Consider the following 27,934-nt stretch of genomic DNA (forward strand, 5'->3'; position numbering starts at 1 on the left):
ATTTGTACACCAAAATTATGCAACAAAAAAAAGTCACCGTGCTCGTTCATTAGCCTAAGATCATCGTACCTCTTTACCTGGTCCATTTATTGAAAAACAATACCGCGTTCTCGGAATACTCGCGCTTACGTCAACTTTATGCGCAGTACCGGATGATCAGTAGTGCCATACCAAGGAATCACCTAAAAAGATACTGAAAAGCCATTAGTTATTCGGTTGATGTTGTAAATCGTTTTACTACTTTTTAATAAGCCATTTTTAATTTTTGAGACCTGGGCTTATTACTTAAAACAAAACCAAGATTGATTTAAAAAAAATATATATTTACTCTGAAACAGGATAGTCCTGGTCGTGGTTTAAGTAGTTCTTACACTCCTGTTATTCACGGGAAACGTTGCGTGACATGTAAAAGAACGCGTGTGCTACTGCATTAGAGACAATAGAACTTGCTTTACAGTAGAAAATATGATTACTTAAAGAAATGAACTGTCAGTCATAAAGCATTCAGATCCGTTTATCAGAATCAAATTGTAAATTGCTTGTAAAACACAGACTCAGAACTTGTCACGCAATAAGGTCACGCAATGGCAAAGGCGTGAAGCCTACTGGGCAGTGTCAGCAAGGTTCATATGGGTGCAAAGTAACTCAGAATTTTCAATAACTAGAAATCATTCTTCTGTTAATTTTTTTCTGTCATAACTATGCTAAAATATCAGCAGAGGGTAGATATGTCATTTATTGAGGAAAGGTATTCATTGCACCACAAAGAGATCAATGGTAAATGCAGTGTGCATTACATATCACAATAGATAAATTTGGAGTGAATTGATAATCAATAAATAAATTATTAGAATGGATCACACAACTTTTTTACTTCTGACTTTTCTAGGGATTGGTAAAGCAAGTTCTTCTATTCTGGGAGTTGCCTGTGCCACTTTTGCCCCCTGTGAGACTTTCCATGCATTAGCATCATAGTCTTCATTGTACTGACTGCGGCTTTTCGGCCTCGCAAGTTGCTGAACTCTGAGAGATGGGAGAGCCTTCTGGGCTGTCTGTGACACTTCCCATATCACAGGACGCCCCTCTTTGTAATTGCGGTGTGGCATCTTGGGATTCGAAAGCACAAGAACTCTTTCTGATGCTGTTGCATTCTTGGCAGCCTCTGTCAAATCAGATTCCCACTCACTCCAATCCCAATCACTATTTGACTTGATTTTTAAGGGAGCATAAGTTTTGGGTTGTGCAAGAAATTCAGTTCGTTGAGAAGGCTCAGCCTTCATAGCTGCTTCACTGACAAGTCTTTGCACTTGTTGACAAGGTTGGTAGTCACGATGAAGAGCTTTTGCCTCTGACAGGGTCTCCAGTCTCTGTGATGCCGTGGCTTTCATTGCTGCCTCACTTACTGGCCAGATTGCACTTTTTCTGTTAAGTATACAATAGTCATCATTAATACCTTTGACCCATTAGAGTGATTAGCATCCAATTTCTCCTAACAGTATGACCCCTGAATCACATGTGAAGGTCATAAGAATGGAGAAAATGATCACCAACCAAAGGAGCTCATGATTGGTAAACAAATTCTCCTTGTCAGCACCATATCAGATGTAACAGTAGGGTGTGACAGGTGTAAGAAGCATTATTACAATTTGTGAATCTACAAAAAATTTTTCAAAGGGTAAAAATTTCAAGTTTGTTAACTGTTTTAATTAAATTCACTTCATTCTGTAAACTACAACTCTACAGAATGATCAGTGCATTTAAAGTGGGTCTCTTGTTGATGTTGATTTAGAAACATGAAATTTGATCTGTAATTATACAAGTGATAAAAAAAATCGAATGACTGCAAGATAGGAGTTCAATTTGTTAATAACGAGTATGATTGATTACAAACAGAAGTCAAGGACATGCAGCCCTGTTATCTAATTACCAAAACTACAGCATAACAAAATTTGAGAAACAAACTGGTCATTGGTTTTACATTTCCATAGGAAACAACAGTTGACTCGGAAAAATGGGCAACAACCGCAAGCACAGGTGATGAGTACTGTCCAAATGCACTGGCATGATTACACTGTCTTATTAGTGTTCAAATTGATTTGGCAATAACCAATTTATTCAAGCATTTTCTTATAGTTTGATTAATTTTGAAATCACTATAGAGTTGCAGTAAATTGTGCACAATATATATATATATACTGTTGTAATTTGCCTTACCTGTCTCCTACGTAATCTTTGTGAAGTTGTTTGCTATAAACAAGTTGTGCTTGTCTGTCACTTAACACTGTTGATTTATAATAAAAATGAGTTAAAAATATTTCAACTGGATCAGGTGAATGTTATCCATATGCTTGAAAGGAAAGCATCAAAGGCATAACTCAGTCAATATTCCTTTAAGGCCCTGGACATTTTGAGCATCGATTGAATTTTCTCCTTCTAACCATGATAAATAACGTAGAAACCTCACAAACAGTTGTACCTGATTTCATTAAAAAACCATAAGTAAATTTGGTTTTCTTAAGTGGCCCCATGGTAAATCATTTTCCATCGATAGATCGGATGCAGTAGAGCTATTGTTTCGAATGTTTCAACCAGATGTTCTAATCAGCCTGTGCTCTATTAAATAAATGAGAATAAAGCAGCACTCCACTCGAAAAAAAAAAGGCCTGAAAAAACTTTCAAAACATCTCTATTTTTCTTGAAGCTGTGGTATCTATTGAAAAAGCTAATTTTGGTTGCTAAGAACAAAAATGTTTGTTTTCTTTAGGACAGCAGGAGACCAGTGTTACTCTAAAATACGACAAATTGCGAAATTTTTACCCATAATAATTATGAGAGTTAAATTTCGTTTAATTGTTTATTTATCGAGACACTTTACCACTTTTAGTCGATTGTATGTTATCCCAGTCCTTTGCAAAGTTATTATCCCAGTATACTGATCGCCTGAAAACATAATAATTTCAGCGGGCAACAAATTAGTAAGTCACCACATATCGGGGTATTGTTTTTCATGACCGCATGAACCATTGCTAACATGTCAGAAATTCCGAGCGTGACTTTACAAATCTTCCCCTTTTTCGGGAGCTAGCTGACTCGACCTTTTTATTCTATAATAACGGACGTGTATTAATGTAAGATAGATCAATTGCAAGTAATAATTTATCAAAATTAACTTTCTTGTGAATAAAGTGTGAGAAATAACTCAATGTTTTTGCTTTGCAATCGAAACATTTCCCTACAAATGAGATGTTTCCGCTCTGTCCATGTAAAGACACGTATACAATTTAAGAGAGCTTGGTTTGGAAGTTTTCCTAAATTGTTTGTTATGTATTCTTAACATAGTAGTTTGTCTCAGATCTCTTACCTATCCTCGATGAATCCTACAGGAACAGGCTTCGCCCGGGACAGGACGTCTATTCGAGAGGCAGCTGAAAGACAGCAAAAGTTTCACTTAGAATTACGTTGAATTTGAGTAAAACAGCAAAAAGCGCAAACTTACTTGTCGCTGCCATGTTGTCTTGATTTTTAGCTGTAGACGAATTTTGTTTGTCTTTCTCCTGTTCACCGCTTTCCATGTTTGTGTTGACCGTCTAATGAATCGTCTCTATGAACGCTCCAGCAACTTGCTGCATAGCAACAAGCAGGTTGAGCCTGCGGACGGTCGGTGTATTTACCCATGGGAGCAAGATGGGAAACAAGATGGCGGGATGGATTTCCGCGTACACTGGTTTTGCAGGCAATCTTGTTCGCTTGCCAACGGTGGAACAACTCTCTCCGCGTGTCTTACGTATCCTGGGATGTAATCCTAGCCCCATGACGCTCCAAGGAACAAATACCTATCTTGTCGGGACAGGAAAAAGGTGATAGCTTCCTGCGAAGATAAGCCTGGATAAGCTAACGTTAACCCTTTTTACACCTTGACATCAGTATGCATATTCTCCATACCGTCTCCATCCGTTTTCTAAAGTGTTGGCAGGAAGAATTTGTTCAACAATCGAGAACTTCCTAGGTTGGAGATCGTTTCCTTTTCATGTGACCTTAATGTTGGATTCATATATATAAGGATGATGTTATGAAAATGAAAACGATCTTCGCGGTAATGAACACTATTTAAGCAGTAGTGAAAATAGTGCGGGTTAAAAAACGAATAGGGTACTACACCGGTATGGTAGTAGTCATGGGTTGAAATCTTGTACAGGCCTGAATTTTTATCAGGCCTTATTTTCTCCTTTGCTTAAATAGGGTTTATTACTGTGAAGCTCGCTTTCATATTAATTTCTAAACAGCAATGCACATATATGATTTTCATAAATTCACAGTCAGGGATGATATGGTGAGAATAAATCAGATTTTATTCTCCTATCTCCAAAGTAGATTTTGGTCACTCTTAAGGGTCAAAGGAGCTTAATCGTGATTTTTTTTAGTCAAATCCATAGCACACTATTTTCGTGTTATTGTGTTATTGTGTTTTGTAGTCAAGATATTCAGATATCTCATGTCCTTTAATTCAATCTATTTACATATTTAAATATCTATTTGCAAATCCCTGAGACAAATGTGCAGATCTGTAAAGTCATTTATTTTTATCTCAATTTCATCATCTTACATCCTATTCCACTGAATTTTTTTTTAATATTTGCGATGACATCTATTCTTATTGTTCACAATGATTTTGAATACATGAATTTATCGTGTTTTCCTATAGTCGAGTACTGATTGACACAGGAAGTGGTGGTTCAACTGAATACATAGCAAAACTCAAAGAAGTATTATCAGAAAGTCGGTCTAGTATTCAAGAGATTCTCGTCACACATTGGCACCCAGATCATGTGGGAGGAGTTGTTGATGTTCTTAAGTGCTTAGATAATTCAGGTTAGTTTAATTAAGGAGAAATTCTGTTAGTTTAATTACGGAGAAATTCTGTCTTGGTCAATCATGCAGTTAAAAGAGATGACCAGGAATCCAGTCTGAGTAACTGCTTCTGGGAGTCAAGGCAATACAGTAGTTGACTGATTATAGAGTTGAATTGCTTCATGTAGTAGGCCTGTCATCAATTTATTCTAAGAACCAAACAGAACAATATCATTAAAAACCATGTGATGTGGTTAGTGGTTTTTTTTTTTTAACACAAACAGTGTGAATTCTCACAAATAGGATAAGAGCTATATGTATGTATTTTAAGTTGTTGAAATTGAAAAAAAAAAAAAAAATCTGATATATGTTACATTATATAAAAAAAGTAGGTAACATTAAGAGGAACCAATGAATTATGGCTGTTCTTACACTTACAGGTCATGTGAAAATTTCAAAGCTTCCACAAGAAGGTGTTGCTGAAGAGATCAGTGGCACTACTGAGCATAGGTACAATTACCTCAAAGATGGAGATGAAATTGTGACAGAAGGAGCAACATTAAAAGTTTTCCACACCCCTGGTCATACTACAGACCACATGATACTTTATCTGAAAGAAGAAAATGCTGTCTTTTCAGGAGACTGTATCTTGGGTCAAGGTACCACTGTAAGTACAATATTATATACTTATTGACTTAGTGGGAGGGCCAGATGAGAAATTATTTAGTTCAAGGTTATGGTGTACCGACCAAGTGCAGCAAAGACAGTGGGTCATGACTGAGAGCCGAGTATTTTCCTATCCAGCCTGACCAAACTCAATCAGTAGGCATTTTATCACTTGACCACCAAGTGTTGAAAATTTCTAAACTTTTGTGTCAACCTAAATAGGATTCACTTGCATACAAAAGAAGGGTGCATATTGGACAACAACTGAAAAGGTTCTGAAATAAAAACTCTTCTTTCTTTTCTTTGAGTTAGAATAAGGTACTGATAATTCACTGAGAGAAGCCCTGCTAATTTTTTTTAAACTAAGTTAAAGTCCACAATATCAATCCATGTTCTCAGGAAATTCAAAAGAGCCATTTGAATTCAGGGCTGGATGACTTTTTCCAGACTGGTTCATGTCAACCTGTCCAGCCATGTAACAGTTATAAAAATTTTCTTCAGACTAGAACCCAAATCACGTATTAAATATGAGGTACAGTTAAGCCTCCTGTAAGCAGTCACTTTTAGGGACACGAAAACTGTTTTCTATAACCCTCTAACTCCCATTAGTGACCAAGAAAGAATTTCTCTTTCATTATCAATGCAATATCAAGTCAAGAAGACAAGTAATTAAAACAATGAAAAATATCAGTTTGGGGATTATTAGTGATCCAATACCAAATACTCCAAACTAACATTATAGGAATTGTATGACAGACAGTAAGGAGATTTGCTAATGAGATCTTAAAGCTGAAAGGTTAAGAAAGGTTCACAAAGGAAAGGTTGGGCATGGTAAAGTTTACGGTGTATCAATTGTAAATAAAGTTAAAATAATTTTAACCCTGTAACTCTCATGAGTAACCAAGACAGAATTTTTCTTTACAATATCAAATACAATATCAACCAGATAAGTGACAAGAATAAAGAAAAAATATAAATTAGGGGATAATTAGTTGATCCAGTACTAAATTCTCTGAACTAACACTATTGTAAGAATAATATGGTTGACAGTAAGGAGAATCACAAATTTGATATGAGAGTTGAAGGTGTAAGAAAAGTGATTTGCATTATGAAAAAAAAGAAAAAAATAGTGAATCAGATATTCATTTAACAGTCAAATCAAAACAGCATAGAGTGCTACAGAAAAATCCATGATCAATATTATACCTTCATATGTAAGACATGTTGATAACAGAAGGTAACTTTTAGAAGTAACTCCAACCATACAAAATTTGAAGGTGTGTGTGAAATCAAGTCTTAATGACATCTGATGCAACATCAAACTTTCCTTGTGTTTCACAAGAAAATGCAAGAAAGTTTGTAAGAAGAATCAAGCAGGCAGTATTTTTTTTCCCAAGCATTCTTTAATTTGTGTCTGACTTAAAAGGAACTTTGTAAATTTTGATGTAACATACCAGTAACTTAACCTTTAACTTAACCCTTTAATTAACTCCCATGATTGACCAAGACAGAATTTCTCCTTACATTATCAATACAGTATAAGCAGAAAAGTGATGAGAATAAGGAAAAATATCAATTAGTGAGTTTTTAGTTGATTGTGTACCAAATTCTCTGAGCTAACATCATAAGAATTTTATGGCAGATGATGAGGAGAATTGCTAATGAGATCTTGGGAGTGAAAGTGTTGACAGTTAAAAAGTTGAAACAACTCTTTGGATAAATGAAACTTCTACCAAAGGATACTCAATTCAGCGCAGGAAATTGATTGTAGTTTCAAATTTGCTGTAATGCCATCATATTGGTCAACTTGCTAATCTTTTTCAAATGATTTCAGGTATTTGAAGATCTTTACACCTACATGAAATCCCTAGAAGTCATCTTGAACTTGTCTCCAGATCTTATCTACCCTGGGCATGGTCCAGTTATAGAGGAAGGTGTGACAAAAGTCAAGGAGTATATTGAACACAGAAATGCAAGAGAAAAACAGGTACATGAAGTCCATTTAACCCTTGGAACCCTAGGAGTGACAAGCATCTAAATTCTCCCCACAATATCACCCCCAATTCACATATCAGGGTCACAAGAAGAAAGGAAATGATCACAAACTAATGAAGCTCTTGATTAGTAAACAAATTCTCCTTGTCTTCTCTTTAGAAAATGTACAGAGAACGGTCTAGAGAATACGCATACTGTTATTCGGGTGTAAAGGGTTGAACAATTTTGGTGGCAGTTGACCAGTCTGCAGAGTACCGCAGAACTCAACAAGATCTTAAGCATGCAAAGGTTATTCTGCCACATGAAAATGTATGTTAAGAAAGGAAAAAATTGCAGTTTCATCCGCCATACTCTGCAGACAGGGCAGGTAAAGTCTCTGAAAGGTTTAAATCCAATTTAAATGCAAGTTTGTTGGATCAAATATATTTATATTGGTGTAGAGTAATTAACCGACTTGGGTGGAGGCTCTCCCTGAAGAGCTTCAAGTTTTAATTAAACCCTGTGACAGTCATTCTTTTCTAGAGAAAACTCAGAACCAGTATTCTGTGGTTGTTGTGCTGTTAATTTGGACCAGAAAGTTCATTAGTTGAGCATGTGATAAACTGTTGTTTTAAAGGCTGTAGCAGTTTCTGTTTGAAATGTGATTGTATGATATGTGTTGTGTTTTGATTTTAGATCCTTCAAGCTATAGGAGAAAGCTTGGAAAATCCAGTGACTGCAATGGACATTGTAAAGAAAGTTTATGTTGTGAGTTTTTGTTAAATAAAGACAGAACCAATTTCTTTCATAATTACATAGTTTGCATGGAACCTGTGGCACAAAATGTACTATGCAAGACACATAATTGATGTTCAAAAGAAGAAATAGCGTGACTAGTTTTGAAGTCTATAACAGATATGTATTCAAAATTAAATTTGATTTAATTCAGTGCACATGCACAGTAATACTGTTTATGTTTAACCTATGTAAGACAATCGTCATGCAATCAGAAAAATTTGTTGACAGATGTTTTTGCAGGCAGACCAATCATCAATGTATGACTTGATTTTTTTTAAGCTGTATGTATTAGTTCTCAAAATTATTTTTGTAAGGTGATATTAGAAATTGTATTCATTTTTTATTGTAGCATGAATGAGGAGTTTTTAAATTTCCAAGATTTAAACTGTATTGGTGGTGAAAAATTATTGGTGAACTTGTGGAAGGTTTGAGTTACTGAGGATTCAGGTTACCAGGGTTAAAATTGCAGTAAATGTACAGGGGAAATCCAGGTGGAATCCATTTTGACTAGAGTTAGGGCAATTTTGGAATAAGCGAGGATACAAGTTTTCAAGATTTAACTGTACTTTTAATTAAGAAAATTCCATTTGATTGTCTCTATTAAATATTAATTTTACAAGTGTTTGATTGTCTAGTTATCGAATAGTTTTCTGGTTGTTATCAATTTGAAAGTGATTTCTGTGTGAGTATCTTGTGAACTGAATTGCAAATTGTTTTCTTAAATAACAATGGTACATTTTAAAAGATGTTCAATGTAGTTCTTACGTTGTACAAATCCTATTATTTTATTTATTAAAGTGATCACACATCTCTGACAGGAAACTCCATGGCACCTTCACAGAGCAGCTGAAAACAATGTCAACCATCATCTAACAAAACTGGAAAAAGAAGGACAAGTTTGTGAGTCTTATTTAATTACATTATTGAATCTTTTTAGATGGCTTGAATGATTGAGACAATCCACACAACTCTGTAGAAAGAAAACCCAGTAACCCATTTGCACCAAAGCTTTAACATGTTTTTGACCTGTTTTGTTAGACATGGTTGAAGTTTCTTTTTCTCCAAAGAAATGTAGCAAGTTGGAAATAAAAGCTAGTGATTACTTAATGAATTCTATGGAAAATTCAGTTTTTCAGTTCTCTGTTTCTGATTTTTGTTTAGTTGAACTTAGTTTAATTAATGATGTTTTGCTGGTGTGAGTGGTGCACACTGTTTAAGTCTAGTAACATGTCATTGTTAGAAATAATGAACAGCCTTTTGTAATACTTACTAACAATTATCATTTGCAATTTCTTTTAGACTCAATTGAGTCAAGCGGTGGGAAAAGATGGAAGAGCTCTCTGTAAACCTGTTCCGTTGAAAAGAAAATCAAGTCTGCCTCTTGACATTTAGTGGCACAATAGGGATTTCTACACTGCTTCAAGTCAATCTTAATTTTAGTCAGGCCAGATCTCCAGACAGAAGCTCTATGGTCTGTTGATTGTTCAGGCCCTCTCTTCTCTTTTGACAGCAAAAGCAGACATAAAAGCCTGCTTTTATACACTTTTTTATACTATAAAATAGTATTTTCAGTTCTCTGGGTGTGTTTCTTTCTTCATATTTAATTGCATCATTCTAAATAATATTATATGCTCTGTAAAGTACTTTTGTTTGTAAATTGCAAGGAACATTTTTGAAAAAATCTCCATAATGATTAATGCTCAAAGCAAACTAGGAGCAACAGGAGAACATGAACATGCAAGGATAATAGAAATTACCTATTTTTTCAATTTGTATCAATTACTAAATTAAGCCTTAGATATCAGACAGTTTTTGCTCTGTTGAAGATGATATTAAAAGAGATTGTATGTAAATAAATCTGTAAGACAGTGTGAATATTACTGACACAAGTGACTGATACTCTCTTTTGAAATTTTAATACTCTGCTTTTTCAGTCCTGAGTGCTCCAGGTCCCTACCATAATTACATTTTCAATTGCATAAATCAAACGTGCATGTTAACAGTGTTCAGTTTACAACAATCAACGCAAAGTCAAAGTGCAACGAATCTTGTCCTTAGGTGATAATGTTGTCTTGGGTTCTTCATAGTTCAAATCCTGTCCAGGAACTAGTTTGAACTTGAATGACTTCACAAAACGCGACATGAGTACTTTGAACTCAAATTCAGCAAATGTTTGACCGATGCAGTGCCTTGGGCCAAGTGAAAAAGGAATGTAGGCATAGTGTGAGTGTCCTGCTTCATTTTCATCATTTAAGGTTGAAAAGCGTTCAGGATTGAACTTCTCAGGCTCATTCCAATACTTGGGACTGTTGTGTAAAGTAAACACCCCAATATTTATCAACGTTCCTGCTGGTATTCTATGGCCTCCTAATTCACCATCCTTATCCATAACTCTTGTGAAACCAGGGACGCTAGGGTGAAGCCGAAGTGTTTCTTTCATGGCAAGACCTGTGTAGCTAAGTTTGCCAAGGTCATCATATGAAACATACTGACGAGAACCAAGGATATCATCAACCTCTTGAACTAACCTGCAGCAAATTTGAGAAAAAATTTCTCTGATTATCTCACAGATCCATACATTTTATAGAATACTGTTGAAATTTAATGGCATAATGGATGCATAAGACATGTTGATTGAAAAGAGATTTACATAACACCTCACTCACTTGTTCTCGACTTCAGGATTTTTTGCTGCTTCAGCCAACATGAAGGACAAAGCTGCTGAAGTGGTTTCCTGGCCTAAAGCAAATGGATTAAAATATTAATGAAGAAATTAAATTTCATGTTAGTTAACCTTTATCTGTATAGAGCTGCTGAACCTACTTGTGTACCCAATATTTTCAGGCTTTTTTGGTCTCCTTAGACTGGACACAATTCGATGAGATGGATTACTATAGATTCAAACAGACTGAGGAAATTATGATCATTACTCTGCTTTTCCTTGACACATGAGCTTTGAAATTTAGTTCACAACATTAATAATCTCGCCAAAAACAGTTCCTGTTTAATTGTGAATGTGAGCAAAAAACATTTAATGGGTGGTCTATCATTTAAAATTTGGAGGACAATTTGAATTGCAAATTGGATGATAACATTAACAAGTACTTTCTTATATCCTACCTGCAATGAAAAATGTGATGAAATGATCCAACACTTCTTCGTAGTCCAACTGAGTATCTTCAGGAGCAGACTTGAGGATATAAGTAAGAATATCTGATGGAACATCATCACCATTTAATATTGCTTTTCTTCTCTCATCCATGATTTTCTTGCCAGTATCTCGTAAGAAATGAACTGCTGCCACCACAGTGTTTTGGTAGCCATAGGTGGTGAAGTCAATAGCATGAAGAGGATGGGATAAACACCAAACTGGGGCAACTAAACACTCCTTGATGGCCGCTGGGAACAAGGAATCAGGATCATTGACTGCATTTAGATCAATTCCAAATGCCACCTGAAAAGGAAAGAATGCATAATTTCTATATATGCTATACATACATGGGAAAGGTGTCTGGTGTTGGTGCAATTTGGAAAAGATACCAACGAAACCAGAAGAAAAGTAGTGGATAATTGGGTTGATCATAGACTGAAGAAATAATGCATCAACCCTGCAGACAGGCCCCCAGGGGTGAGAGGGGGAGGTACTTGGGTCAATTTTTTGCTGGATAATTGTGCTGCTGGCCTCTCAGAACCCCTACCCCATTAGAGTATATTCTGTGGCCAATTATAGACTCCATCTTGGTCACTTTTGGTAATACAGTAACAATTTTTTAACTATGTAAACAGAAAACTATTTTTAAATCTATTGTCACCAGAATTTTTTTCACCTCCAAAATCCCTAAAATCTCCTACCCCATTCTAGTAACACTATTGAAAATGCAACCCCATTCAATAGTCAATCCAGTTGAGAAATGCAAACTCATCCAACAGCAAATCCTCAATTGCCGGTTTTCATTGTCACACAGTCATCAAAGCCATTTAACAATTTAAGTCAAGAGTCATAACGATAAAAGAAGATCAAATATTCAAACAGTTTTGCAAAGGTTCAAGTAGGTGTGATGTTTTGTGCTCAGATATTTGTATTTGTAAAAGCTAAGAAATTCAACCTTGCTTTATCACAAGACAAAAAACCCCATCAAAAGGAAAATTTGTCAAAAGATAAGCCTTCAGCTGTTCTTTTAACTAATCACACTAAAATCTCAAAAGAAGTGATGATTCCTAATTTTTTAATTTTGTTGACATTATGTGAAAACCAAAAATGACCTACAACTAGAAACTACCCAGTCCCCTTTCCCCCTGCCTCCCTCCTTGGGGATAGGTGGGTCCTCAATGCTGGGCATTGAAAAGGAGGGTGCATAAATAGTGGAGGGGAACAGGGGGGGCAGGAGCCCAGGAGAACAAAGGGCAGGAAGCGGAAGACGGGAGTAACACAATGAATGGTGGGAGTCGGAAGGCAATGGGGCACAAAAGAAAGAAAGAGAGAGAGAGAGAGAAAAAAAAAAAACGAAGTACGTCCCACTAATTGTTATTGGGTAAAATATCGAGTACATTTGTTTTTCCAGAATTTCAATTAAAACCTGAAAATTTAATTACATCTTAACCGAGATTAAACTCCTTACCTTCCCGATTATATCCAAAGTTATTCTGTTAAACTCATCTGCCATTTTCACCTCAGTTTTGCCATCAGCTAATTCAGTCAATCTTGCCAAAAAAACATCGCAACTCGCGTTAAACTGTTCCATAAGTTCCTTTAAATACTTCTTGTGAAATGCAGGATTGATTGCCAGCCGTTTAGATTTCCACTTTTCGTGATCAGTCTCCGAAACGAGACCTTTTCCCATAAATCTCTCTTTGAACAAGTAGCCGAGCTGATCGTAAGACCAAGCATCTTTGGGGAGATTGGATGTTATCAGCACTTTTTTGACTAGTTCTGCACTTGAAACGTATACAAACGGGATATGAAAAATCCAGACGATTATTACTGGGCCGTACTCTTGAGAAAGAAACTTGAAAACTTCGAAGCCGTTAGTGAATCCGTGTAGTTTCTTCAAGCGTTCTATTGTCTGGATATTTCCTCCGAAAAATCCGTCTCGCTTAGGGCCTGGAATGTGGTCGAGAGTTTTGTGTTTATGTTGCAAATAAACCACGAAGCAGAATACGAGGGTAAAAACCGTCATACACAAAGTTATAAAGATGAAATACAGCACCGTGGAAATAAAGGACGCCATCTTTATTTTCTAACAATCTCTTCCCGACACCAGAGGGGTAAGGAGATTTATTCTCAAAATTTAAAACCATTGGAATTGAAAGAAAGTATTAAAAAAAAGAAGCTATGGGCCTATCACTGCAATTTTAAGAGTTTTTTTTTTTTTTTTTTTAAAGATGAAAGGACCAACATTTCAAATTTCGAGGTCATAAAATGCCGACTAAAAACTATCCACGCACCAGCCCCTGGATAGTAAAAATTTTGACAACTCTCTCCAGTGCCCTCGTGTTAACCAATATGGCGAATGGCGGGCTATTCGGGTTTAATGAAGACGGAATAGGGAAACTTTACAAGAAAGTAATTTGCAGAAAGAACGAAATCGATGCACTGTTAACTCTTTTTGGGAGAAGAGAGGCATACACTTGTCCAGCGATCTTCATTTGTGGACACATCGGTACAGGGAAATCATTTGTTGTGCAGACTTTGCTAAAAGATTTAAAGGTAAGTGCAAAAGTTTCATTAGGAAGAAATCCTCGATTGATTATTGCTAAGAAGGAAAAACGTTTCGTGATGATGTCAAGTGTCTCTTGACGTGAAAACAGACTGTCTTACCTAAGGGTTATAACTGGAGTTTTACTAATTATAATATATTATATTTTTCTAATTATACTGTTTTCTATGCATTTCCTAAGGAATTTATTTATCACTCAAGAGCTTCTTTAGTTGCTGATCATTTCTTATATTCTCGTGACCTTAATGTCAGGGGTGATATTGTAAGGAGAAATTGGATGTTAGTCACTCTTTGGGGTCCAAGGACAGGGGCCTAGCTGGCACGGGTGGGGTCCTAGGGTACCTGTGACCCCCCCCCCCCCTCCCTTTGGTAAGCCTTTTTTCAATCGAACAACCTACAATATTTGGGCGGGAAAAACTGGTGAGTACCCTCTGTTTGACACAGTGTGATCCTCTCTTTGAAAAATCCTGGCTACCCCCTGGAAAGGTTAATGAATGGGATACAGGAATAGGGAGCTGAGGTCTCACAAGAGGTAACCTTAAATAGATTGAAACTACCCAAACAGCTGTCAGTGAATGGTTGAGCTGCATACTCTTGATCTGAATGCAAAGGTGTGCTTTGTATTCTGGCCATACTGATTTATCCCAATGAAATGTATTGTTAATCATATCATGTGGGCACAAGGAAAGCAGGTGCCATCACAAGAGCATCAGAGTCAAGTAAGGATCAAATTTGTTAGTGAGTTGGGTTGTTGTTCAATCTTTACTCATGTATGAGAGTGACAACAATTCTGCTCAGGCTGTATAAAACCATAGGTAAAAATAGCAATTGTATCTGGAATCAGCCCAGTGTTCTCCTTTTCAGGCAGTACCTGTCCGGTAAAATTTGACATGTGTAGTACCATTTCTTATTGCCTAAAATTGCTTGGAATTCTTGAAAATTCAACAGGTAAAAGAATTGCTCACTCCCAACAAGTTGGAAAATTTATTTTACCTGTCCTGCCAAAATTATTCTTTTGATTTTACAGCTTCCTCATGTGTTAGTAAACTGTGTTGAGAGTTTTACAGCAAGACTGATTTTTGAGCACATCCTATACAAGCTACAAGATCTGGATGAAGATGATGATCAGAATGCTCCTCCCAAATGTGAAAATATGACAGACTTTTTACGACTCCTGAAACATTCTTTATCAGCAAAGGAACTCACAAAGGAAACCTTCTACATTGTGCTTGACAAAGCAGAGCAACTTCGAGATATTGAAGCAAATCTTCTTCCTGCCTTTTTAAGACTCCAGGAACTGACTCAGCTAAATATTTGCATTATTTTGCTCAGTCAAATTGTTTGGGAAAAGTTTCAAGTTGGTACAGGGTTTTATGAGCCTTTTGTCATTCACTTTCCTGACTATGCAAAGGCTGAATTGCTGCAGATCATGGCAAGAGACAGTCCATCTTCATATCCTGTGGAATTTTTCAAAGCATACTGTCAGCTTCTCATGAGTGTATTTTATTCTGTGTGTAGGGATTTGAATGAGCTTAGACATCTGGTAAGTGGAGGAATCCTCCTAGGAGAGAAGTATTGTGTATCATTGAATAGCAATCTGTATATCAAAATTCCTCTTTCTGTCAAGTTTTGAAAGATATGTGTACAATCACCATAACTTTTTGGATAAATAAGGTGGCTCTGCACATAGTGTGGATTTAATGTTTTTTAAAACCTTGCAGAGAGAAGAATCTTTATATAGCTGCAGATTACTTGTCAGCTTTATTAGAACCTTTTTATATTTCTTTATTCTCATCACTTATCTGGTTGATATTGTAGTGATATTCTAAGGAGAAATTCTGTCTTGGTCAGTCATATGAGTTAAAGGGTTGAAGTCGTTGCTTTTGAGAGGTGGGACCATCACCTGCAAGAGGTTCCATTTGTTGTACTTTGACTTGGAAACTTTAGATATTACCTCTCGCTAATGAGAGGTGGTTGCAAAAGGAGGCTGGACTACACTAGGTTTACCATCATTAGAAATCATCATCATGTGGCTAAATAATTAATTTGAAAGGAAATGGTTGTTAATTTATTTATTTTATTACTTTAATTTGCTTTTTTTCTTAAACAGTTAAGAATTTATTTCTCTGCCTGCAGGCTCTTCTTCATTTTCCAAAATATTGTGAACCAATCACATCTGGTGAAGCTCAGTTGACAGACAGTCGTAAGCTGTGGCGCAACATTGAGCCTCATCTTAAGAGGGCTCTGCACACAGTTTACCTTAGGGAGGTGTCCAGTACCCAGTGGGAGAATATCCTTGGACAGGAAACACAGACAGGCAATGAGAACCTTGGAGCCTTGGGTAGGAAATGATCTTCATTAACTTTGTATTTTTCAATCATATATCATTAATTTAAATTGAAAAAGTATAGACAGCTCTGCATTAAGCTGGTATGGCTTATCCCAGTTTTAAATTGATTTAGAATTAACTTTGACACCCTAACATCGATCAGTACCCATATTTTCCACACTGTTCTTTATATATTTCGTTTGGTACAGGCAAGGAGAATTTGTCAAACAATCAAAGCCTCTTAGAGTGTTGATCATTTCCTTTATTCTCATGATCTTAATCGATGATTCAGTGGTATTACTGAAAGGAGAAAATAGATGTTGATCACCCTAAGGGTTTAGAGGGGTTCAAGCAACCAGGATCTTTGCATCTTCTCCTGAAAAGGGTGCTTGTCCATCTTCCCCACCCTTGTCTGACAGACACCCACCTTGGCTTGTAGAAAATGGAAGTCAAAATAGGGACTGTTTGAATATTTTTTCTTGCACTAAACTTGATGCACTATTGAACATAATCCTGAAAGAGTGAAATTACATATACATGCATCATACACATTTTAAGTTCAAGTTGGTCTTGTTCTTTGGGTAAGGAGGGTGGGCTTGCTTTCTGAACAGTGGCTGGTTATTTAAAAAAAAAATGTCTCATAGATATGAGTTGTTAGAGCCATTTGGTGATTTCATTTGGAGTCCTTAACAGTTTCCTTGTACTCATAGACCTTTATGAGAAATTTGTTGTCTTTTTCTAAGGACACAGTTCATTGACCCAGCCATATTTGGAACCTTCACACTTGAAATGACCTCCAGAATGAAAATAACCAGAGAAGCAATTCTGACATAAATATAAGTTAAAGGATTGAACAGTGATGTTAAGCATGTCATGGAGGATGTCAAAAATGGAATTCAAAAGAAAAACAGTTGAGGGATAGTTGATTGTTGGTTGTAGAGTTGGGGTTTAAATGCACTTTTAAATATCAGTAGATTTATGTGCAATATTTCTATATCATGCAGCTAAATTCCTAACAAGTGCAGAGGTCTTATCCGAGATATGCGATCTTTGCAGGTATATCAGTTCGTTCTCACATGGAACTGCCTTTCTATGCCAAGTATCTGTTGCTCTCAGCATATCTGGCGTCGTATAACCCAGCTCACACAGACAGGAGGTTCTTTACCAAACAGGGAAGAAGAGGATTAAGTAACAGAGCAAAAGCTGCGGCTAAAAAAAAGAAATCCAACACGCAGCTGACAGGTTAGAACTTTTCTAGTCTGAAGAGTGTGGTTGATAGAGGTTTGCAACGGAGGCGTTTTTTTGCGTCTAGTCCGTACACCCCCGCGATAAGCCCCGATTAAGCGAAAAACGCTACAACGCCCCTTTCTGAATGATCCAACATTCGCTTGCGAAGCAAGATGTTAGATAAAAATGTTTGATAAAAAATGGAAAGCCAATCAAATGAAGGTGTGAGACAGGTGAGTAAAACGGTCAAATGCTCATCTGTCAAGACGTTGGATGAAAATGTTTATCGTTTGATCGGGGTCTTACTCGAAAACTTTCTGTTGTCTTAATCTTGAAAGTAGAGGAAGTGCCGTTGTAGCGTTAACATGTCTTAACAATTTGAAGTGCTATGCTGTAAGATTCTTCAAGTCGTTGACAGCTTTCCCAATGTCTTTCTATATTCCGCAAACTAGACAGCAACCGATAGGCGACCCAATGCGACCGAAGACTATCAGTACGATCCTCAATACTTACTTCCGAACAAACAAACAAAACTGGGAATCCGGAATGAAATTGTCAACATTCTGACGATCAAGGGTATTTTTTAATTCCGCGTTGGAAAAGACGCGCGATCTAATAAAATTTCAGTCGAAGGCTTATCTACTTATGATCAATTACTTACATCTCACCCCCCCTCCCCCTCCTTTCCTTTGATCCTATCTACTGATTGAGAATTGTATATAACCGTCATTAATCTTTTTTGTCCCGTTAGGTCCAAAGAATTTCCAAATTGACAGACTAATGGCCATATTTTACAGTATTGTGGAGGATAAAGTCGCTCCAACTGCTAACATCCTTTGCCAGATATCATCCCTTGTTTCACTAAATCTCTTGGCACAAATCACAGCAGATGATCAGATAGATTGTCCTAAATACAAATGCCTTGTGAGCTTCAACACCATCTCAGAGATAGCGAGACAACTGGAGTTTGATATTGTGCAGTATTTGTACGACTTTGTCTGACAGACACCACGTTGGCGGGCTTTCGTCATGATAAAGGCAACCATTTTGTTTATGTGCGCGTTGCCGTCGCATGAAAATCGAGCGCCGTAAGAACGTGCAATTCAATGAATTCCATGGTATTACTCTGGACTGGAAAGTTATTAGAATAAACAAGATTAAACATCTAATTAATATCGTGGAAAACTTTATTTTTAAGAGACTGCAAAAGTGCAAAATCTTGTTTCCATATAAAAATTCCCGAGTTCACAAAGCTCGTGTGGGACTTAAGTTATTTACAACGCATTAGCTTAAAAACAAGTGTTTTTTTTTCGGTGCAGGGTTCTTCGAAATTTCCTGAAGGAAAAGTATCGTTACTCGGGGAACCTTCGTTGAATTGCACGAAGAGACTACGAGTCGTATGATCCCATTAGGAAATTCTACAAAACACAGAGAGAAACTGAAGAGTTACTTACAAAATAAATAACTTTCACACGGTGTCGACAACTTCTAATCCTTCAAGCGATTCTAACAAATCAGCCAATCAGGTGCATGGAATCTGTAACGAGCCGACGGGGTATTTTTTTTTATTACCGCCCGGAACCAGGATTTTTGTAGACAGTACACTTTCGTAGAAGAGCTCACCTACAGTTACGATCATAAATAGTTCTTCCAAACCATCTTACTGGAATGTATTAGAGTACCGGTAGTGGTAACCCTAAAGAAATTAAACAAAGTAGGAGCAAGATTTTCTGCGTCAAACTTCTCTGCAAGAAAAATCCTAAATAAAATTGACATGCTGCAGTAAAAACCTCATAAATGTTGTCATCAGCGCGTGAACGTGTCCAAAATTATGGCATAAATAATTCATCTATTCTATGGCTTTTAAGTTTCTTCCACACAATTTCCTTGTGTCAGTTATTCGTATATTGATTCATTTTCAAGATAATATTTAACTAATCACTCGAGGCTATAATACAATCAAGTCTCGTACTCTCGAGTCCTAGGATTTAAGTCGCGTCTCAGGGGGTGTAAACTTGTAGATTCGACTGAGGTAACAGACTTCCTTTAATCTACAGTGCTGCCAAATCATTATAGAGGAAAAGCATTTCCCTAGCGTGTGAACAAGCTGCTGTACGAAAAAACCGAGTATGTGCTAGGGCTGCCTAGTTTTTCTCCCCAGGCTCCTTTCAACTCGTGTCACTCATATTGCGCTTTCAATTTTCCTGAACGTTGCCCAGAGTGAGTCTGTTTGCCTTTCCTAGTGTAGTTTAAGAGTTTAAAATGTTGGAGGAAGTCTTGTATCTGGGAGATCATCTGATTCAACGTCACCCAAGAGACTGTCAGAAATTTTCCCTCTCAAACGACCAGTATGCTGCAAGAAGGAAGACGAGTATTTAGTACATTCTGAACCGAGAATTTGAAACGTAAAACTGAGTGTCGAATGTAGTCCGGGATTCCTTTATTTTTGCTTTACCCCTCTCTGTGATTGGTCCCGAAAACTCACGCCATTCTCTCAATCAATCAAAAGCAAAACGCATACCAATCGAGGTCACCCGCGTTTTCCCGCGCTTTTGGTAGTTTGTTTTTGTTATGAGTGCTCATTGGCTAATAATGATGTAACCATTAATATGATTGGCTGCAGTGATAAGATTGGTCAGGGTTTCTGACAGTCAATTGAAAACTGCTTCTATTGCCCCTTTTTATGTTGTTGTTGTTGTTTTGGTTTATGTTATCTTTTACTGTCCTTTTGAAACAAATATTTCGCGGCATCCTTCAAGCTCAGGGCAGTTATGTGACACATGTCCTTCACTGAGAAGTAAGAATCATAATTCATCTCGAATCTGAAGGACGAAATGACTTAGGCAAACAATATCGCTCATTAAATACTTACAGTTTTTGGTCTTTGAATTTTGGGAGGCGGCGAATATGAACTACTCACTGTAACATCAAAAAAAAAATGGTGAATTAGATAAAATTAATAAATTCAGAAGACACATCTGGATATACTAGAGGTAGAATATTGCTTTTCTCATCTTCACTTAACTGTCAAAAAGAAAAAGAAAAAATGAAAAAAAAAAAAAGAAAAAAAATCATCAAATATTGCTGAGACCATATTTAACTCACCAGGGTCCGGTGTAGTGGCTTGTCTCTGTGGAAATACCACAGGGGGTGGCCAAAACCCTCCTCCAGCTACCGGCTGCACCACATTGACAGGCTTAGATGGACGGGTAGATGGAACAAACAGCGGAGACGCGGCGTAGGTGTCCGGCACCGTCCGGTACGAGGACTGGGGGCGTTTGTCTGTGCGGGATGCAGATCTAGAACCTGTAAAAGTGACAAAGATAGTAATTCTTTCGATGATTTTGGCGCAGTTACTATATCAGCACCAAGAATTTTCAATTTTATCCGACTTATCCTTTGGTCTTTGGTTTTGCACCAGAGTGACTCACATCGCCAGAGCTGTTGCCAGAACAAATGCGCAGATAATTCGTTCCTTGCTGCGGGAATCATCTTTGTTCACTGGCGGCGCTTCGCCTCCTTCAAGAAGTAGGAGACTGATAACATCTTGTTCAAGGGGTTGAAACCAATTTACAGACTGAAGTACGTTTACTAAAAAGTGGATCAGGTTCATGTAGCAAAGTGGCACCGTTTTATGTAACGAGCTGAGCCCCAAACTTTCAATGACATCGAGAGTTTTGAAAACGATTTCGGAAGTCTAACTTATGTGCTTAAAAACTGATCAAGACATTTACTTCAATTAAATATAGAATACGGGGGCTACCGATTCGTTATGGAGAGAGTCATAAAAACAGCAACAACATTGGCAGCACTGACTTCTTTTTTAACTCGAAAATTTTTGTGCCATAAAGCTTACCTGCTCCAGAGCCTGGCCTCGAAAAGCCGCTGGTCAGATGTTGCTCGTATTCATAAATCTGAAAGGAAGGAAAAAGAGTTATGGAGATCTGCAAAAACAACAACCAGTTTACAATGCCAAGTCATACAATAAAGAAAACAAAAAAACACACAACAAACCTGTCTCTGTAGATCTTCAACGCGTTCAAAAGCGTCAAGTTTCAAGTTTCTTTCATGGTCCAATTGCTGCATCATTTGCTTCAGGGCCTGAGAAAGAAAAATAAATGATAATGATAACGATGACGATAACAATGGCGATGATGAAAACGATGATAGCACTTTCTTGCTGGTGTAGACTGAGCACAGTCGAAGCAAGCTCATGTTACTCGGAGGAGGTACATAACGACAAGAGAATGGGAAGATAGAGTAAAATTGTGACTGTATCTTTATCTCACTATTTACTCCAGCAAGCTGCCGACAGATTGCAGCTTCCTCTTTTGCGTTCAGTGCATCCTCATTTTCGCTCGTATTACGTTCGGGAAAAAGATGACAAAGTAATTGCCAAAATTGTTGTCAGTGTTGTGATTAATATCACTGCTACTGGCCATCACTCCAAGACCACTAAGAAGGAGGGCATTCAGAATCAAAATACCTTCTTGGATTGTTCTTGCGCGAAAAGATTTCTTCGCTGATCTCTATCCAAGTTTTCTATGAGAAAAAAACAAACAAACGAACAAACAAAAACATAAACAAAAACAATAATAAAGAAAACTCGATAAGTATTTTTTAATTGAAAAAGAAATGAAATGAAGTGAAATTAATCGAAGCGAAATGTGATGAAATAAAATGAATCCGTCGACAATGATATGACAGCCAACTTACGAGTAAGAAGACGAAGCTGCAGTTCCTTCTCTTCCAGATCTGCTATCTAGAAACAGAAAGAGAATTCCAATAACCTGTTGAAATACTCGCATGGGAATCGTAATGAGTCCAAATATAAATTATATACATGAAACAAGAAAAACTCTAATAAATATCTTCACTCCGTGTAATGATAAAAATTGCGTAAGTTACGCTTATCATTGCGCGAAACTTGAGACAAGCTTTTGTTTATAAAATGGAATAATTCTTTTAAAATCGGATGATCAATACACTCACTAGTTTATCGATGTTTGTCGACTTGGCGAGCTCCAGTTGTCTCATACTGTGCGCTTCTTGCATCTGAGCATGCATCTTCTGCAGCTTGGTCTTTTGCTGAAAACACGAAACATACAAACACTTTAAAACCATCCAAGTTTAAATCAAGTCAAGTCAACTCAGAGTTAAAGTTGTTACAGCTAATTGAGGAGATTTAGTATTATGATAATTTTTATTCCCAAAATATGATTCCTAATTCCTTTTTCAGGCCGCAACCAGCTATATATTTAGTAAGAAAGTTAAGAGGATTATGTGCATTAGTATGAGACCACCTCGCCGTTGATGAGCCTAATCAAAATGATCACATTTTTGCTGGCTAACTGGCTAAAATTACGAAGTCGAGTTACTGGCTAATGTTTCTGAGACTAAAAGACTTCATTTATACGCTAAAGCACAGTCGTTTCAATTTTTTTGTAAATCTTTTTTGTACGAAAACCAGAAACTCATTCAAGCCATTCTTGTCCATTCCTACCTCGTATTGTAGCTTTTTACGCAGTTTCTGGCACTCTCGCTCCACCTCTGAAAGAGCCTGTACAAAAAAAAAAAAAAAAAAAAAAAAAAATCAATACTGATGATGATAATGACAATAAAAACATTACATAGTAATAATAATGGAAATAGTCTGCCAAGGGGCTGCTCACCTTCAAATTCAAATTCGTCTTCAACGACGATTGCTGTTTGATTTATTCAAAGTCTCACCTTGGATCTAAACATTATTCACCAGAAAAAAGGTGAAATCTATATTTTTAAAGTAACTGCTGACAGTTTCCCTGTGTACGGTACTCGTTTAGATTAGATTAAGTACCTTTCTCAGAGCTGCTTGTTCTTGTTTAAATAGTATTTCTTTCTCTTCTGCAATCTTCTTAACTCCTAAGCACTCTCGTTTGGCTTTGTCTGCTTCATCTCGTAAACTCTCGACCTTTAAAACAAACAGACAAACCATCAACGTCAATCTAAAAGAGTGATTTTCAGCGAAGAATCGAAAAACTAGAACCAAAGTAAACGTCTTTATGCAAAGCAACAACGGCCTTTGGTAAAAAATATCCCTGGCCGAACACAACCAAGTTGATGGGTGTGGCGAATAGTGTTACTTAGACTTTTCTTTGAGACTTCTCCGGTACCCCCTAAAGGTAGTTTCGCGTTTTTTCAATCATCAATTCCTCAGTAGATCGAACCACTCACACTTATTTGCTTGTTCCCTTGGAAATTCTTTCTCAACAAGCTGCAAGTAATTCTCTTTCTTTCCTTTTTTTTTTTTTTTTTTCATAAATACGTCACCCTTGGAAAACTAGATTTTCTACGAAGCAACCTTTTTTTTTAGCTTCACGCGGCTTTAACTAAAAAAAAAAAGAAAAGTCACCCCAATTTTTGATCACTGACTTGTAATCAGCACATCTAGATTCAAGTTTCTGCGAAGTTTAAAAAAATCCTGCACACTTGGCTTAGAGCTAGCTAATGAACTAAAAAGGATAATGGAATTCTTACCGAGTCGTGATACCGGATAAAGAGACGTGTTCGCTTCCAGTTATTCATTGTCTTTATCTTTAGGAACTGGAAAAAAAAAAAAAAAGAGACAGGAAAAAGTTCAACACTCTTCTACCAAACCTGCTTCGGATTGGTCAAAAAGTTGTGTATTCAAAATAAAGAACAGGAAAAAAAATGCATTTATGGAAATTTCTAAAACAAAAACAGAACCTTTACTGTCCAACAATTACATCTCCTTACAGCTCCATCCTACCTGGACCGCCCCACCTACCTCATAGAGTACATATACTGTATTCTTTTCTCTTACTTTTGGTATTCGACGGTAATTACTTGCTATTCTGTTATAAAGACGCTTTTACATACTTTTTGTTATTGTCATTTACATTTTGTGTTTCTGTATTCATGCTAGAATTAGTAATGACTAAGAAATAAATGGGAAAAAAAATTGAAAAAAAGTACATTTGTACTCACCAGTTGTCCAAGGTATTTGTTTTCTTCTTGGAATTTTCTGATTTGTTCTGACTTGGCTAAAACTTGTTTCGAAGCAGCTTCGCTTTCCTCTGCAGAGTTATAGGAAAAAATTTCACTTATCACCTCCTCTGAAAACTTAATACTCCCTTAGAGGGATTTTTCGTGCCAATACTGGGTGAAATCAGCCATCTAGACATATTTGCTCTCATGCTTCCACCTCACCCAGGAGTAAGCGCAATTCATTATATGGTTAAAATAGGAGACTCGTCCTCTACCATACAAATGTACCACAAAGATAGCACATTCTTAACGTATATTTTCTACGATGCTAGGTAACCGTGCGATCCGAGGCTTCCCCTCAGCAGTGGTACGCTTTGTAGATAACTAGACGCATACTCCTCATTAAGCTACAGAATGCATGTAGAGCGGTAGCATGCGAACAGTGAAGAGTACGGGTGTGTTTTTTTCATGTTAAGAAGAAAAACGAACCTTCTAGAAGCATGGCCGAAATCAAAATGACCCGATGACTTTTGAGATATCTCGGGAAATTTATTCAAAGACTCAGATCCACGCCAAGGAACCTGGAGTTGATATCGGGTTTGCGAAAAACGAATCTTATCTAAAGAGAATCGATTGTGTTTGCGTCAGTAACAACAAGTCTAAGAGCCGAACAAGACCTTTTAATGTTCCAGACTTCTCTATAAGTTTTTTCATGTCTTCCACGGCTTTACGACGCACGTCGCTCAGTCCCTCATGAACGTCATCGTGTAGAAATAATCTGGTAGGAATGGAAACGAGAATTATATCATGTAACATGCCAAACACAGAAGTCCGTGTTTGGAAACTGGAAAATGAAAATCGTCAAAATCTTTGTTAATCGAGACGGATTTCTTTACAATGATCACATTTCTGATTTTCTTAGTTTACATTTTAATAGATTAATTAACTGTAACTGCGGAGACCTGTGTCACCTTCCCACCCCCCCCCCCCCATTTTTATATTTGTAGCTTCGTAGCTTCCCCCGTCGCCCTTCCCTTCGCCACCAAATACGAATGAATTTGTAACACAAGAACGATGTATGCTAAGGGCTAGGTTAACTAGTCACAAGGTTGAGTCGTTGAACACAACGAATCCTTTCAACAGGATTGGTTTCGAATAGCACATCTCTACAAAAGCATTATGACTATCTTACCTGAATTCCTCGAAACTGTTTTTCATCGAAAAGCAGTTGGAAAATAGTTCCTGAACTAGAAATGCAAAGTCGCTCTTGATTCGCTCTCGGAGTTCCTTTTCCTAAAATGTACGAAAGGATACGAATAAGTGAGATGATATTTACTACCTAGAGGGTACGAAATTTTTTTCTTACTTGATTCATGAGGGACTCTCTCATCTCGGCAATCTTCGCTCGGAGAGCAGTGATCTCTGTCGAGAGAAACATAAAAAGACCAAACAAAGAAAATAATTTCCCAAAATAAAAAACGAGACGGAAGCAAACAGACAAATAAACTATTGGTTGAAGATAGCTGCAACTTTACTTCGCGAAGTTGGCCAGCGCACTTTTTCATGCCCGAATTGTTCCGTATCCTCATATTTCCAGATAATCCTCACCGTCGACTGAAGAATGTATTAATTTACGACATAAAATCTAAACTGTATTTACTCGTCTTTACATTAGTGGTTTCGACTCTATGTATCGGATTGTTTCAAAAGTCCGGCAAAGTTTCAAGGATACCGATTGTTTCCCGAGGAGTACGTACCAAGCAGTTGTTCATGGCTTCGGTCCGCTAATTGACAGTGAACATCCACGATGGTAGCAGAGCTGTTAGCTTCAATTGTATCTTGATGCTGCTTTATCTCCTGCAGAGTGTAAAACGAAATTCATTCTGTTCAACGACATTTTGCTAAAGATATTAATTGGTAAGAGACCTTATCTCTTGTTATCGCAGCGATCCACTACAGTTTCGATAATTTTGAGCTGGAATCTCGTGGTTAACATAGGACTTAGCGATAGATTTCACTCGTCTTGTTACGAGTACAGGGCGAGGGAAAAAATTCCGAGCACCCACGAGGAATCGAACCGCAGACCTTCAGATTCCAGATCGCGCGCTCTGATGCTCTTGTAATTGGAACTTGTTGGTCAGACGCTAAATGTGCTGCCTAACAAATTGAAGTCCATGTCTCTTAGGGTATACGAGTGCTCTTTATAAACGTAGAATGGGTTTTCTATTGTGCCAAACCGCACTCTATTCATTGATATTCTTGAGAAACCCTTCGAAATATCTACCCATACAGAATATATGAAGTCGTGACGTAAAAGCATGATTGCTATCCTACACTTTAACGATTCTTTTTCAGATATCCTCACGCCAGATGTATCTGTTCTAATAAATTCTCTGAAGAATGAGCTATTTTCAATGTAAATATTGTCTTCTTTTTTAAATCATAGCAAGATTAGCAACTGGTAAAGTGAAAGAAAACTGATGACCTAAAATGTTGATATTCAACCTACCTGCTCCTTCATGTACAACAACTGATGCTGATGACGGAGGAGGTTCTCATAGTACATGGCGTAGCTGGAGTAAGCACAAGCCAAAGTTAGTCCAAATGAACGTACCACAGATTGTTTAATATTAATCGAAGTTGAGCGCGCTTTTCGAATGAGTGTCTCAAAACCGATTCTAAAGTAATCACAATGTCAATATCACAAACCGTAAAGAGGAGCGCAAGGAGAACTCAGGTCAAGGTTAGGAAACTGAGAGTTACCAAGTCACCGTCCATTGTTTTTAATTCTGCGAAAGAAAAGTTGAAACTTTGGCGCGAATTTCTTGACCAAATCACTGAGCAAAGACAAGCGAAAACAATGCCATCCTTGAGTACTTTTGACACTCAATTGAAGATTGCACTTTTTTTTTCCGAGTCACCGGAGTAAAGTTTCGCGGTTTGATACTCTCTGCTAGGAATTGACTGCGTCGCTGAAAGAACTGCATTAATTCGGAAATCTATGGCAACCACGACGTTACCTTGCGGCGACTAAATTGCGGAATTCTTGACCAAACGTGTTATTAGATTTTGGCGAATAATCTCAAGATAATAAATTTACGTTTTCAAAGTTACTGCCTAACCTATTTTAAAAAATTTAATATTCATTTCGCAGATCTAAGTCTGAAATATTGCTCTTAACTTCCAGTTACCAAACTGCCAAATTTTCTACTCTTCTCTTCCAAAATTTTAAAATACATGATGTACGCCTGACAACTACCCAACTCTAATCTAAAATGACTCCTTTCCAACCTGTATTCTACATGAACAAACTTGCCAAATTTAGTTGTTTTCTGTCGATTCACCTCAACTAATCAGACCTATCAAACAGTTGATCACATCCTATGTC

General features: G+C 37.1%; 5 protein-coding genes across 6 annotated transcripts in view; 2 read left to right on the forward strand and 3 right to left on the reverse strand.

Moving 5' to 3' along the window:
• Positions 1–241: 241 nt before the first annotated feature.
• LOC113664186 (uncharacterized) lies at positions 242–3,634 on the reverse strand. Of its 2 annotated transcripts, none has more exons than XM_027179779.2 (5): positions 3,497–3,634; positions 3,362–3,425; positions 2,876–2,940; positions 2,215–2,281; positions 242–1,422 (listed from the first exon to the last, which is right to left on the reverse strand). In XM_027179779.2, exons 1-5 carry the CDS (start codon positions 3,570–3,572, stop codon positions 858–860), a joined length of 837 nt encoding a protein of 278 aa, XP_027035580.2. In that variant the 5' UTR covers positions 3,573–3,634; the 3' UTR covers positions 242–857. The 2 variants fall into 2 exon arrangements, with proteins under 2 accessions (XP_027035580.2, XP_089044990.1); XM_089188864.1 differs by having other exon boundaries at positions 663–1,422; positions 2,477–2,940; positions 3,497–3,585.
• Positions 3,604–10,171, forward strand: LOC113664187 (endoribonuclease LACTB2). Its single transcript, XM_089188847.1, has 7 exons — positions 3,604–3,857; positions 4,703–4,869; positions 5,289–5,515; positions 7,349–7,501; positions 8,185–8,256; positions 9,105–9,186; positions 9,586–10,171. The coding sequence occupies exons 1-7, from the start codon at positions 3,604–3,606 to the stop codon at positions 9,630–9,632; spliced, it is 1,002 nt and encodes a 333-aa protein (XP_089044973.1). The 3' UTR covers positions 9,633–10,171.
• On the reverse strand, positions 8,833–13,627 carry LOC113664182 (cholesterol 24-hydroxylase). Its single transcript, XM_027179776.2, has 4 exons — positions 12,906–13,627; positions 11,407–11,740; positions 10,953–11,025; positions 8,833–10,814 (listed from the first exon to the last, which is right to left on the reverse strand). The coding sequence occupies exons 1-4, from the start codon at positions 13,512–13,514 to the stop codon at positions 10,307–10,309; spliced, it is 1,524 nt and encodes a 507-aa protein (XP_027035577.2). The 5' UTR covers positions 13,515–13,627; the 3' UTR covers positions 8,833–10,306.
• LOC113664183 (origin recognition complex subunit 5) lies at positions 13,563–19,540 on the forward strand. Its single transcript, XM_089188840.1, has 5 exons — positions 13,563–13,993; positions 15,031–15,546; positions 16,140–16,344; positions 17,389–17,574; positions 18,311–19,540. The coding sequence occupies exons 1-5, from the start codon at positions 13,706–13,708 to the stop codon at positions 18,559–18,561; spliced, it is 1,446 nt and encodes a 481-aa protein (XP_089044966.1). The 5' UTR covers positions 13,563–13,705; the 3' UTR covers positions 18,562–19,540.
• The window catches only part of LOC113664184 (uncharacterized), a 37,191-nt gene continuing 27,985 nt past the window's right edge, over positions 18,729–27,934 (reverse strand). The window contains exons 50-66 of the mRNA XM_089188789.1: positions 27,056–27,119; positions 26,304–26,403; positions 25,913–25,968; positions 25,739–25,839; positions 25,224–25,324; positions 24,547–24,635; positions 24,076–24,141; positions 23,396–23,509; positions 23,063–23,119; positions 22,552–22,647; positions 22,276–22,321; positions 22,046–22,101; positions 21,574–21,660; positions 21,416–21,473; positions 20,665–20,865; positions 20,432–20,478; positions 18,729–19,912 (exon numbers count right to left, since the gene is read on the reverse strand). Coding sequence (XP_089044915.1) covers positions 19,817–19,912; positions 20,432–20,478; positions 20,665–20,865; positions 21,416–21,473; positions 21,574–21,660; positions 22,046–22,101; positions 22,276–22,321; positions 22,552–22,647; positions 23,063–23,119; positions 23,396–23,509; positions 24,076–24,141; positions 24,547–24,635; positions 25,224–25,324; positions 25,739–25,839; positions 25,913–25,968; positions 26,304–26,403; positions 27,056–27,119 — 1,435 coding nt within the window. The 3' untranslated portion in view covers positions 18,729–19,816. The remainder of the gene's footprint in view (positions 19,913–20,431; positions 20,479–20,664; positions 20,866–21,415; positions 21,474–21,573; positions 21,661–22,045; positions 22,102–22,275; positions 22,322–22,551; positions 22,648–23,062; positions 23,120–23,395; positions 23,510–24,075; positions 24,142–24,546; positions 24,636–25,223; positions 25,325–25,738; positions 25,840–25,912; positions 25,969–26,303; positions 26,404–27,055; positions 27,120–27,934) is intronic.

The sequence above is a fragment of the Pocillopora damicornis genome, chromosome 1 (genome assembly GCF_964200805.1).
Source record: "Pocillopora damicornis chromosome 1, jaPocDami1.2, whole genome shotgun sequence".
In the NCBI taxonomy this organism is placed as follows: Eukaryota; Metazoa; Cnidaria; class Anthozoa; order Scleractinia; family Pocilloporidae; genus Pocillopora; species Pocillopora damicornis.